This window comes from Manacus candei, unplaced genomic scaffold (assembly GCF_025592945.1).
Source record: "Manacus candei isolate 608988 ecotype Guabito, Panama unplaced genomic scaffold, ASM2559294v1 h1tg000046l, whole genome shotgun sequence".
NCBI classification, from domain to species: Eukaryota; Metazoa; Chordata; class Aves; order Passeriformes; family Pipridae; genus Manacus; species Manacus candei.
In genome coordinates this window covers 10,081,783-10,094,548 of record NW_026138094.1, presented here as the reverse complement: position 1 = coordinate 10,094,548, position 12,766 = coordinate 10,081,783, and the positions used below count along the sequence as shown (strand labels likewise).

The following is a 12,766-nucleotide window of genomic DNA, read 5'->3' as shown; positions in this document are numbered from 1 at the left end:
CTAACTAGTCATTGAGCAGAGGGCAGGGAGTTCATTGCCATCACACACCACAGAGGGCAGAGAAGCTGCTAAAAGTGTCACCCAACTCTGTCTCCTGAGGCTGATTAACTAATCTGCTGTGTCAGTAAACAGACACAGCCGGCAGACTAGGAATGGGAGAACCTAAGATTCCTGACATTAGAGGTCCTTGAGCTCCATCCTTTCTTGCAGAAAGCCTGGCACATGCTGGAGCTGGAGGAGGCAGAGGAAGCAGTGCCATGTGTGGTGCCATGGTCCTGCTCAGCTGGTCCATCACTGTGTCCTTGGGTTGCAGGGGCCGATCAGGTGCACACGTGTGTAGGGACAGGATTTTCATTGCAGGTAGAGAGTGGGCCTGAACCCCCTTGGGCAAGAGTGTCCTGAGCTCCTTCCTCCCTGCACAGCTCAGTCCTCATTGCTGCTGTTTGAGAACAGCTGTGTCCCCAAGAACTGTGCTCTTCCCCCAGCCATACAGTGTCCCTTGCACTTAGTTATCTGTGTATCTCTATGAACTCAAATGGCATCCACAATTTCAGAATATCCATAACTAAGGATTACTCTTGTTACTGTGGTATTCCAAACACAGCATTTCTTTCAGGTGCCGTATAATCATGTCTGTCTTAATAATTACAAGTGCACTGTAACTTTCCAAAGAACATAGTTGTTACTGCTGTCAAAAGTAGGGTTATTTACTGCTCTCAGTGGCATTTAAAAGCAGCTATTTAAATGGAACAGATTGTTGCACTTTATGTCTAGAAATCAAAATTTAATATGTATTCTGAGGATTTATGCAATGTAAATACAGGACTGCGATGTTCTATTTTAAATTGCTGAAAAGAAAATAAGCTAACTAAAAAACCACAACTGAATATTTTGAGGTATGCGTAATGATTATGGCTTGTTTATGTTGCAGTGGGGAAAAAAAAAGGCAGAAAAAAAATTAGGGAGGATCTAAGGCTCAGGTATGAAAAGCTTAGAGAGCTTAATTGTATCACTAGTAAACAGATCACTTTCAAAATATCTTGAAGTAGTATTCTGACAAAACCTTTGAGGAAACAGTCTTTTCATTTGCTTATTAAAACTGAGTGGTGAAACCCAGACCTATGGTTAGAGTTTTGGTTGTGTGGGCTGTCTGAGGTGGTGCTTCAGGAGCTGCTTAACTTTGGCAGAGGGTTACTGTGATCACCATGATATGGAGCAATTCCCCTGGGAGCGTAAGGGCTGCTGAGAGATAGTGAGCCAGGATTGCGGGCAGATAACCAGGAGACCATCTGATTAGATAGAACCTTAACAGATTGCAGTTACTGATGTGTTGAATATGTGCAACTTCCCAGAAATGCTGTGGGATAAACACCCTTGTGCAGTAAGTACTACTTGGGAAACTAAACTCCCTGAACTCCTCCAGGTAGGAGGTGGGTAGAGAAGGAAATGAAATAGTCTGAATGGATTATGGATTTAATAACACCACATACAAAACCAGTAGGATGGATTTCAATGTACAGGACAACATGAGTGTCATTGTGAATAGAGATAGTTAATTTGGTGTTTTTTTTCCAGAAAGGGAGAATGTTTGAAGATAGGAACTAACCAAATATAGTGTCTTATTTTAAAGAAAAAAGCAAAAAGCCTAAAAAAAACTTTTAAAAACTTTCAGAATTTGATTATTAGGAACTAAGCTCCTTTCTTGTGGGAGGATGTTAAAGATACACAGCTGATGATGGTTTTTTTAGACATAGAGCTTTAATCTGTTCATTTTATGTACCCTTTTTATAGTTTCTTGCTGAACCTTTTCAGCGTAATGGTTATAGGTATTCTTTTTGTTGGGTTGGTTTCATATCCTTTCCAATCTGCTGCTCACTTTCTGTATTCTCTGGTAAAGGACTGTGTGGCATAAGTCACCACGATCTGTTCAGTGCCAACAGCACAAAGCGGTCTGTTCAGCTACAGTCCTTGATAAGATGTAAAAAGTCTTTTCCATACCTAAATTTACTGCCCTCTGCAGTGGAAAACAAGAAGCAGAAAGTAATTCTTGTTCAGACAGCATCTGAAATATTCTACTCAGGACTGAGATGTACCGTTTAGTCTGTGGCTGAGAAATTGTTGGCATGAGAATGTTTCTGTTCCCTTTGATTTTAGTTGGAATGGGGACATGAAGATCTTTTGGTGTGCTTTGAAAAATTTCTTGTTTATCTGATTAGGAAAAGAATTACCCACACGTCTTTTATTAACTGAACTCATAACTCCAAACACAACAGCTTTGCCTCGACCTTTCTTCAGGGCAGTTTTGTGCTGGAGCCTTCCCGTAGGACCTCAGCGTTAGGTGACAGCTTGTTTCTGGGGTTTTTTCACCCTTGTTCTTCAAGGATTCATCTGAGCAGTGAGAACATTTCCAGCAGAAAAGCAGCATTTTGAGGCCAGATTTGCTGGTACATGTCAAAATTGCCAACTATGTGTGATTTGGGGTGAGAAGCAGGTGAAGGTCAACAGCACAGGAAGAATAGCAAGCACTGCTACCCATTCCATGGCTGGCTGTTCTGTGGTGTTCTCAGGGCATGTTGGATAAACTGAGCAGTTGGGTATAGGTTACTCTCTGTGTAGCTGATTTTAAAGAAGGAACAGCAGTTTTTCTCTGTTATTTGATCAGGATTAAAATGAAAGTTTTTACTTAGTGTTCTTGTGTGTATCATACCCAAACTTTTTTTAAATCTTCAATGCTTACTTGTTTTGTCCTAGGAGCACCTTAAACCTTAATCCTTTACTATTAACAAAGTACATTTGACAGTCTTCTATGGAAATTTTGTCCTCAGTTGCACAGATAAACTGTCTGTTCATGTATCACAGCAGAGAAGAATTACTCAAAAATAATATATCTAAAATGTTGTGTTTTGCCAGCTGGATTAGAGTGCCCTGCCATTATGGGGCAATAATCATATGTTTCAACTCTTGCCTATTACTAGGAAACAAGAAAGGAACAAAACAACCTTGGCCTTTTCAGTATCATGTGTCTTGTATTTCCACAGTTTTCTAATTACAAGAAGGTTTTTGTTTACATTCAGACGACAACCGTTTTAAGATGAGGAGCTCATGCTTGGTACAGGGTAGGAGAAGGAGCTCTGGCCATTGCATTTTAAAGTTTTTGATATTCTTCCATGCCTGGGACATGCATTTTGCACCATGGCAAGATTTAAAATTATTGACTAAATTTTCAACATTTTGTATTACAAGCTTCATCCCTTCAAAGGTAGGAAGTCTGAAGGGATCTGTCTGTCTTCCTCCCCTCTCCATCCAGCAAAACACCCATGCCTGATGCAGACCAGCTCTTGTCTAGTTTTGAGCAACACCCTACACCAACAGATGTATTCTTTATTATATATTAGTAGTTAATCCAGCCCACAGATGGCACACGCCTTTTTAACTGCAGCCATACAAGTTTTGCACACTCCAGAACCTTCTAAAGCCATCGCCTGGGGCCCCTGCAGTTGTTGGATGTACAGTACTTTGTCTCTTTGCTGCCATCATCCGTGCCCATCTGTTAGGGTGGCCTCGTGCCAGTTTATATGTTAGGCAGAGTCTTCCAAATGGGCCTGGCTAGTGAGCTTGTATGTTTAGTATGCTCCGATGGCAACACGCCATGTCCTCTTGTACAGATCTTCTGTGCACGTTGTCCTCGCTCCAAGGCATCGGGGCAGGGCCACATCCACTGCAGTTGTATTTGCAGACATCTCCATCCAAACCCTGGAACTACTGTGCCCACTAATTTGGTGATAAAGAAGGTTGTTTTAAAAGAATAAGGAAAACACGAAAGGTGCAGTCCTATGAACAGACTGGGACGACTGGGAGGGGGCGTTTCATGTGTGGACATATGAGACAGAGAGGGGCACCCAGTTGGCTCAGGGACAGGATGAGTATTTGCATCTTGCAGAATTTTCAGTTGATGTGTGTGCTTAGTGGTGAGCCATGAATTGGTGAGTAGAAGATGCTTCTACCTATTGGTAAAGTTCTCAGCTGCAGGAGGAAGAAGCATTTTTGTCCAGGGGTCTGTGCTTATGCTTTGTAGCTCTAAGCTGCTCAGATTTGGTGCAAGACTGACTGTATTAAGAAAATGATTTTTCCTTTCAACAAATCTAGGACATCTTGTGCTAGAACGGGTGTGGTCAGACCAGTGCAATACATGCTTTATTTGAATGGCATGTCGTGCTCTAACAGAAGTGCTTTTGTGCCTCCTACATCTCTGTAGGAAGAATTGTACCATGTTAATTGTGCTGACTTTGCTAGTGTACAGGTAATGTGGGAGCTTTGAACATGTGCAAGTTCATTAAGTGAAACTTTGGGCATTTACTTTCACTTTGGGTAAGTTCTACCTGTATCTACCCATGTTGGCCTCATCAGTAGCCTTTCCCTTATGTTTGTCTATGTGGTGTCTCATTTTTCTTTTTTCTTTAAATCCAAGGCTGAAAACATTGATTGAATTGAATTCCTTGTTGTATTATTTATAAATCATTACACTCTGTAACATTTAATACCAAAATCCTTCTCATTACTTACCCAAAGGCTGAGAATTTGTCTCTGAGAGAGCTCAGCTATTCTCTTTTTCTCCCATCAGCTGGAACTCCCATTCAGACACTCTCATGTATTCAAGGCAGCATAGTTTTGCTTTACGGTAATCAAGAGGAGGTTGGGGGGAAGGATTGGTTTGTAGCCCAGAGACCTAATTTGGAGTCATTCGGAAGAGAAACAGTGCCAGAAAGCCTTTGGTTCTTGCATACAGATTAGTTCTTCAGGATTTGGTCCAAAAAAATTGGGGAAAATTGTGTGCTAGACAGGGAAGAACTGCCCCTTTTTGGTTTGTTTTGTTTTTCACTGAAGGTCTTAATGATGTCCCTAAAGAAAGTAAGTAAGCAGGAAAAACAAAAGCACTTTGAAGAAGTGATTTCTCTTGGGGCACAGTTCTTAAGGAAAAAATACAAAATTAAATCCTAAAGCCATTTTGTACATACATTTTAAAACTTGATATATAGGTTTGGCTGGCACCCAAATTAATAACCCAATAAATCATTGCTGTGATATTAAAGGGTTTATACCAAGTGTGCTCATTGGCATGGCTTTCTGAGACCCAGTTGGTGCTTTTTTGTTGTTGTTGCTGTCAGTCAATAATGAAATCCTTTGTTAATTAAAAGAACAAATTTTTATTTCTCTCAGTTTTTTTAACCCAATTGCTTTTACCCTTCATACAGAAATAACAGGCTTTGATCTGCAAATGCTGGATTTCAGCAGTGCATCTGGAGCTCATTTCTGGTTAAAGCTTTTCAGAGCATCGTTCTAGGGCTCCAGCTTTTGGAGTTGGGGGGATATTTTTCTGAGATGAAAGCTCAGGCTCAAGAGTGACTTTTACCAGATTAGAAGGTCACGGTTATTAAACGCAAAAAGCAACAGCAGAGATTGGGAGTTTATAAATGCTTCTACTCAGAACGACAGAGCTACTGTATAAAGCTGAGAAAAGTTGGTCTGAGGCAAAGAAAACCCTTGCTTTTTTTTTTTTTTGTCTATATGAGTTTTTAAACTGTTCTCTTTTATTACTGCTGTGGATTTATGCTTCAAATGTAATTGAATTTTTTTTTCCCCCCCATGCCTCGGGGCAAATCAGAGTCCTGTTAGACAGCAAAACTTGTCCATCCCTAAAGCCTGGTCCTGGGTGAGTGAGAAGGCTTGGATGTCTAGGAAAGCCCACCTGACCATGCTCCTGTTTGGAAGTGCTGCATCTTGGTGCTGGCTGTGGCTGTTTAGGAAGTGGTGGGTTTTTCACATTGACTTCTGTGGTCACTCTCACTGTGAGAGGTCCTGAGCACTTCCAGTCCCACTGTAGCCTTTCCCTTGCTTTAAAATACCTGTGTCTCCTGGATGTTGGCAGCCAGGGTTGTTTTTCCAGGTGCTGCAGGTTCCTTGGCTTTTGGGCTGTCAGCTCTGTGCCAGCCGCCGTGTGTGGTGGGGCTGGGAGGCAGGGGATATAACATTCCCCTAACCCACAGCCTACAAATTCCCATTTCTTTCTTTCCTTTTTCTTTTTTCCCCCTTCCTAGAGAACATCCCTCGGGAGACACTGATGCATTTTGCGGTGAGGCTGGGTCTGCTGCGGCTGACGTGGTTTCTGCTCCAGCAGCCGGGAGGAAGAGGAGCTCTGAGCATCCACAACAACGAAGGGGCAACGCCCGTCAGCTTGGCCTTGGAGAGGGGCTACCAGAAGCTGCACCAGCTTTTGACAGAGTAAGGATGATTTGCTGGTTCCTCTGCTGGTTTTCCATTCTCTACCATGCTTGGCTTTTGCTGCACGTTATCCCTGAATAGTGTCTAAGGGCTATACTCCACCCTTAAAGGGAATTTTTATATAATTTTGCTTTTACCTCTCTTGCTAGCAGCAATGGGGGCAGGTCCTGAGGGGTTAGGGGAAATGCAATAATATTATGTTCTCCTTTTGTGTTGCACAGTGTTCTGCTTCCAGCTGTCTCGTAAGACCCAAAGTGAGTCATTGTAATATTGACTAATTAAGACAAACCTTATGCAAACACAAATGAAAAAGCTTTTCTTTGAGCAAGCACAGCTGCCCAAAAGAGGGGGTATAGCAGGTGTTGTGGTGGTTGACTCTTGTGTTCTTACTTTCTAGATACAGTTTTTTAGTTAAATGAAATAATGATCATTGTATTGAAGTAAGGCAGTATCTTGTAGAAAATAGGTATATACTAGTTTAGGTAAAAAAAATAAGGTAAGAATTAATACAAATATTTAACAGAAAACAGTTCTCTTATGAGTGGTCCTGAGAAGCAACCCAGTCTTACAGTACACAGCAAGTAACTAGTGGCATGAGCATTTATTGCACTGTTTTACAAGGAATCCTTTGGAAGATTGCAAGTTAGTTTTGAATAGCAAATGTTTGGAGATCTAGCTTTAATAGCTGAGGCTAATAAGGACAAAGAACTTAAATAAGTCCCAAGAGGGATATTTGTATAGGAGAAAAGATTTGGTCTCTATGTGTGTTATTCTGATGCCTGGTTCTCTTAAGCTTTGTTATTAACTTTGTTTTTCTGAATTGAATTTTGAGATACTTGGGGTTTATGTTGAGTGACTCAGTGTCATGTTTAGGAGTGTGCTGTGTTGTCCACATTATCACTCACCATTTCTCCATTATGAACTGTAAATTATTATCCTTTGCATATTTGTTGGATGGAGTGTTAGAGGGCCGAAAATGTGATCTGTGTTGGTGGAGTAAGTGTATTTAAGTTTCATTTTTAAATACAGCCAATTATATGAAAAATGAGGGTGAAGGGGAAGGTGCAGGATGGAATAGGACCTATACTCTAACTTTCTGTCACCCTTGCTGGTATTAATACATGGATGATGACAGTGTTACTTTTTTCTCCATCGAGTTCAACAGTCATACTGTGAAAATGCAACTCCCTCACAGGCTATCTTTTAAAAATGGAACATGCAAATTCATCCTATAACTGCAACAAAGTTCTCCAAGGTGAGACTAACCATGTTACAGGCTTTACATACTGTCAAGAAGCTTAAGTTGGCCAAAACTTGATTATAGAGCTCAAAGCAAATACTGAAACCTGAATGTGAGCAGAGCTGGTAATTTAAGTGGAAATGGGAAGTAAAAAAACTATTACAGCAGCTGTTCATATATTGGGGAGTATATTCATGTATTCATGGTGGAGTATTTCACAACTGGCTCCAGTACTGGCATGGCAGTTCTCACTCAGTAGAATAAAAAAAGAAGAGTTCTGGGATTCCATGGAATTGCCCTGTGCCATTGTCTTTAATGGATATTGCTGGTGCAATCCATGGGATTTCTCTGATAACCTTTACAATATGTCTTTGAAAATAAGACACAAACAACTTCAGTAATGTTACCATCAAGATCCCAGCTCCTCTTCTTCTTAGTATATCCTTAAACTGTTCATTATAGTTTGTTTTCCTCTTGGGCTGCTGGGTGGAAGTATAATGTATAAACATCTGGCAGCGATGCTGCAAGTCCTGTGACAGTGAAACCCCTCCTGTTTCCGTGAGGCCCTACAAACAGAAATCTGTGGATGCTCAAAATCATAGTCCCCTTTCTCAATGGGTGAGATGGTGGTGGAGCACCCTGGTTTGAGCTTGGGGCTGACTGGAGCAGTAGGAGCACTGTGTGACACTGGGCTGCAGAATGGGCACATCCTGATTCTTCAGCAGAGACTTTTACTGTGCTGAGCGTTTTCTGCAATAAAATGGGATCGAGGCTTGAAAGTCCCTACTGAGAGAAGAAATACAGTTTCAAAATACAGAAAAGCAGACAAATTCCGTGAAGAGAGTGAGTGTCATTTATGTGCTGTCAAAACACAAAGGACACTGTACAACCTCCTTTCTGCCCTCTGCTTATGTGCACGCTGTATAATCCATGCACACAAATTTGGCACACAGCTCGTCCCACTCAGCAAAATACAGAGCAGCAACGCATGTTAGCGAGGGCCCCTACAAAGGAGTCATTATTTTAACAAGTAATTAAACTGCACTTTGCCAAATAAATGAATGCAGCATGTTTTGTGATGCATTATCCTTGGGGGGAATTTATTGTTCTCTTTCTTGCTAATTCGCAGGACCCTGCATTTTACAATGATTCTCCCAGCCAGCATTGGGAAGGGGTGAAATTTTGCCATAATTAGGATACAATCATTAAAGAGCAGACACAAAACCTTCTCCCTTGTTGCAGTTTTGCTGTGGTTTGCCTGCAAGTAGCTTGATTCAGCTGCAGTGTAAATATTTTTCTCAGAAACTAATTACACTGGTGACATTTTGAATTTCTGTTTATCAGATGAACTTTCTCTTTTCAGCTGTTGCAGTTCTTCATGTTAAAAAAAAAAAAGAAAGATGCTTCCAATTTAAATTTTGTAACCCTTCAGGTATTCCTTTCTTTAGTCTCGAGCTTGTGCTCTGGTTCTTCATTGTCAGACAGGAAAAGTGCATGGGCTGGTTCTGTCAAGACCAAACTGAGGAGCTGTGATAGAGATCATGTAGGTCACCAGAGACAGAGAGCAGGGTGCCGATAGCAGCATTCATTAATAAATATTCATACAAGTAAATAAATATTCACCACCAATAGACATTCATCGGCTGTATATCATTCCTGAGGGTGCTTGTTTTATCTTTGAAATGAAAACTGCACAGCAAATATTGTCCTGCGGTGCAAATGGAACAGAATAGTGTGGGAGGGCAGGAGTTTTATAGGGGAAAATATATATAAAGATTTATAAGTTATAGTGTATATATATATATATGTTATATATATATAAATATGTGTGTAAGTTATTTTCTAGGAGCATTCTTGTTTGCTTGCTGGCAGCTTGCTTAACAGTTTGTTGTTGTTTATTTTTTTCAATACAAATTTAAAGACAATTTTTAACTATAATTTCAATAAGTTATCTTTCCTTGCCTGAAAAAAATTTTGGAAACCAGGAAGTTTGCATAGCCCTCTCTGGGTTTCAGCAATTTCTGAGTGTGGTAGGAGCGAGTTCCAAAGTGAAGGGTCCTTGGCTGAAGCCTGTTGCTTGCCCAGTGTTCGAGTTGGGCAATGCTGGCTGCTCTGAAGAGGCAGCACAGTTATTAAGCAGGCGGGTAGTACTGTGTGAGTACTGTGTGAGTAACTTGGCCTGTGCAGCAGGACAGCTGCAGCGTGCAGGAGTTGATGTTTTCCAAGGCAGTCGGTGCAGTAACACAATCCCCCTGCCAGCTCCATGTTCTGCCGTGCTCTGCACAGCAGCGAGGAAAATGGCTCCAAGACACAGCGAGCGTGCGGGATTGCAGAGAAGTTGGAAGTGCTGCCCTGTAAAACACACAAACACTGATTTTGTTTCTGATTTAATTTCTGCCTAGTAACATTTTTTTTTCTCCCCAGCGAAGCCAAATGGTTATAGTTCCTTCACAGCTGAGAGTGATTTATGTCCCCTGAAAAAGGGAAGTGAGAGAAAGTAAAGCCCATTAAAAAAAAACTTCCATTTTTCTAATAGCTGCAAGGAAAAGTTTTAGACTTGTAACAGTCTTGTAGTTTTTAGTGTAATATTGGTTTTACTTTTGCTGGTTTCTCTGCTTATTGCTCTAAAGCACTTCTGCAGAGCTCTGGGATTGCTCTTCCTTCAAATCTCCTGGTAATGTCCAGGTGGCTCAGTCTGTGAACTCTAAGTCAGTACAAGTTTGTATTTCCAAAACTAAACTGATTTAATTAGCACACATGAGGAATAACTCACTGGTAGCAGAAGGGTTTTGTGAATGTTTTGCAGTCTGTGATTATCACTTGCTATTGTTCTGATTTTACGTAAGTAATTGGTGAAGTCTGGGCTGTAGTCTTTGTGGTGCCTCTCAAATAAGGAAGCTTTTTCAGTGACTTTACTTTTATAGCTGAATACACTTTTCTGCTTCTCTGAGCCAGAGCTGCAAGAGGATTTGCCTTGTATGTCTTTTTTTTTTTTTTTTTGCACCCCAATTTAACAAGTCCTTTAAGCAAGTGTTTAATTTCAGAAATATCCAGTTCATGTTCAGCAGAGTTTAAGCATGATCTTAAAACCAAGCACTTCTTACAGTGCCCTGCCAGATTGGGATGGTAGTTGAAGATGGACATTTTTCACTGAAGTTTGGTGCTAGGTTGTTCCATTAAATTCAGTCTTTGCATAGACCAAGAGCTATCTGTGGTGCAGATGCTTTCCAAAGTCACTGCTTTCCTGGGGCTGAAAACATTGCTGTGACTTCAGTGCCAGGAGGTGGCAACTGTATGGGAACAGGGTACTTGTGCCCCTGAGAATGTATAGGCTGAACCCTCCTTTCCTGTATGAACCTTGCAAGCTGAGAACTAAGTGTGCAAAGATCTGAGTCTCCCCTTGATCACTTCAGTTCTTCCAGTATTTATTTGGAGCATGAGCAGGACACAGCTGGGGATGTGCAGGTGGCCAGAAGGTTACCACCACACTGGCAGGTGATGCCATGCATATTTTTAATTTTATTTCAGGCTAAGCAGAATCAGGGGCTGAAAGGTTTATTGAATTAAATGTTGATGTTTCTCCATCTGTTCTTCCACCCCAAACCAAGCAACAAATCCTTTTGATTGCAGTTTGGGGTGCTGGATTTAGAATATGGCTTGCTGTGATGTGGCAGGAGAGCAGTTGACTTTGTCTCTTAAGTGCTGGCACAAGATTAACATTTAAAGGGGGATTCAAAGGTATTAAAAGGGCAATGAAAGAGGGCTCTGATGTGTATGTGTTAAGATGATGTGTAGCTACAAAAGCATGGAAGGAGTAGTGATCTACAGGGTCTAGCTTTGTGGCCATACATTGCTGAACTTTGAGATTTTCAGTTAAACATCATCATTTAATTTGTTGAACATCATGGTTAGAAAGATGCTGAGGGTGCTGTGGGTTTGTTCTGGCCACAGCAGAAGAGCAGACTGGGAGCTGGGGCCAAGGAAACCTGGTTTGAAGGTGATTGAGTAGGAAGAGTTTGTGTTTCTCTCTTTCCACCTAATCACCCCCATCGTGCTCCAACTTTTACGACTTCCTAGTGTGTCCCACATTCCCATGAAGACTTGTATTTTCGTTTGTTGGCTCCCTCCTTTCCTTTGTTTTGTATGTATCCACCTCTGAATATGAAAGAGAGAGAGAAGGCTTTGTCCATGTGGTAGAAACAGCTTTTTACTGTCTCTGATTTCCTGCTTGGAAATTGTAGTCCTGGGAGATGATCATGGAAACAAGCCTGTGAGGATGAGAAAGAAGTGATTTAGAAGAGATTTGGAAAGATTTGGTAAGATATGAGAAGAAAATTATTTCCCCCCCTCAGCAATCCTGATCTGGAAGTGATCCCAAAAATTATAGGGGCCATAAGTGCTGGACAGTCTTGTGTGTTTGGTAAGTGATTATGATAGACAGCTCTGTTTCAGGATAAATTTAGAAAATGCAGATAAGTGGCTTCCCAGAACTGCTGGGGTTTTGGCCTCAGGCATGGGTTAGTTGGATTGGATACCCAGTTAGGATGCTCGTACTTAGTCTCTGGAGCAGATTTGCTCAAAGTAGTGGCATTTATGGTGGGGACTGAAGTTTGAACAGATTATTGTAGAGGAAGGCTTTGTAAACTGCTGTGTCAGAGGCCGACAAAGCAATGGCTTCATCTCTGGGTTGTGTTGCAGAGCCTGTGATCACAGTTGCTTGCAGCACATGGAGATGTTCTGCAGAGACAAGTCTTCCTTCCGTATCACTTGTCCTGATCTGAGATGTTGGTTTTAGCTGTAAAGAAAACACTCCTTGCTGGAGTAGTCTCCATGGCTGTACTTTAGTATTTCAAATGCAACAAATGGCATCTGTTTTCACTCTTGAGTTTATTTCATAGATTCACCTTAAACTTGTTTTGTTTGCTGATAAGACTTCAAGTTGACACTGAGTTCTCTGTGGGACCCACAGCTCCACATCCTAAGCAGAGCACCCTTCTTGTTACATAAGACTCTGAAAATAAAACAAATGGAAAAGTGCATTTAATAACAGTTACTCTTATGGAATGCAGATTGTACTTTCTGGCAAATATAGTTAATGACAGTTTGTAGCTGTATTTTTATATTTTTTTAATGTATAATTAACATTGGGGCCTAAGAAATTCATGGGTTTAGGAGCACAGACCCTTTGTGGTAGGAAATACTGGACATACTCCCTTAGGATATGTGTGCAAACAACTGTTGAGAGAG

General features: G+C 41.2%; 1 protein-coding gene across 1 annotated transcript in view; it reads left to right on the top strand.

The window, feature by feature from the left end:
• LOC127475180 (A-kinase anchor protein 13-like) overlaps positions 1-12,766 on the top strand; it is a 120,385-nt gene that overhangs the window by 91,664 nt on the left and 15,955 nt on the right. The window contains exon 7 of the mRNA XM_051796684.1: positions 6,096-6,279. Coding sequence (XP_051652644.1) covers positions 6,096-6,279 — 184 coding nt within the window. The remainder of the gene's footprint in view (positions 1-6,095; positions 6,280-12,766) is intronic.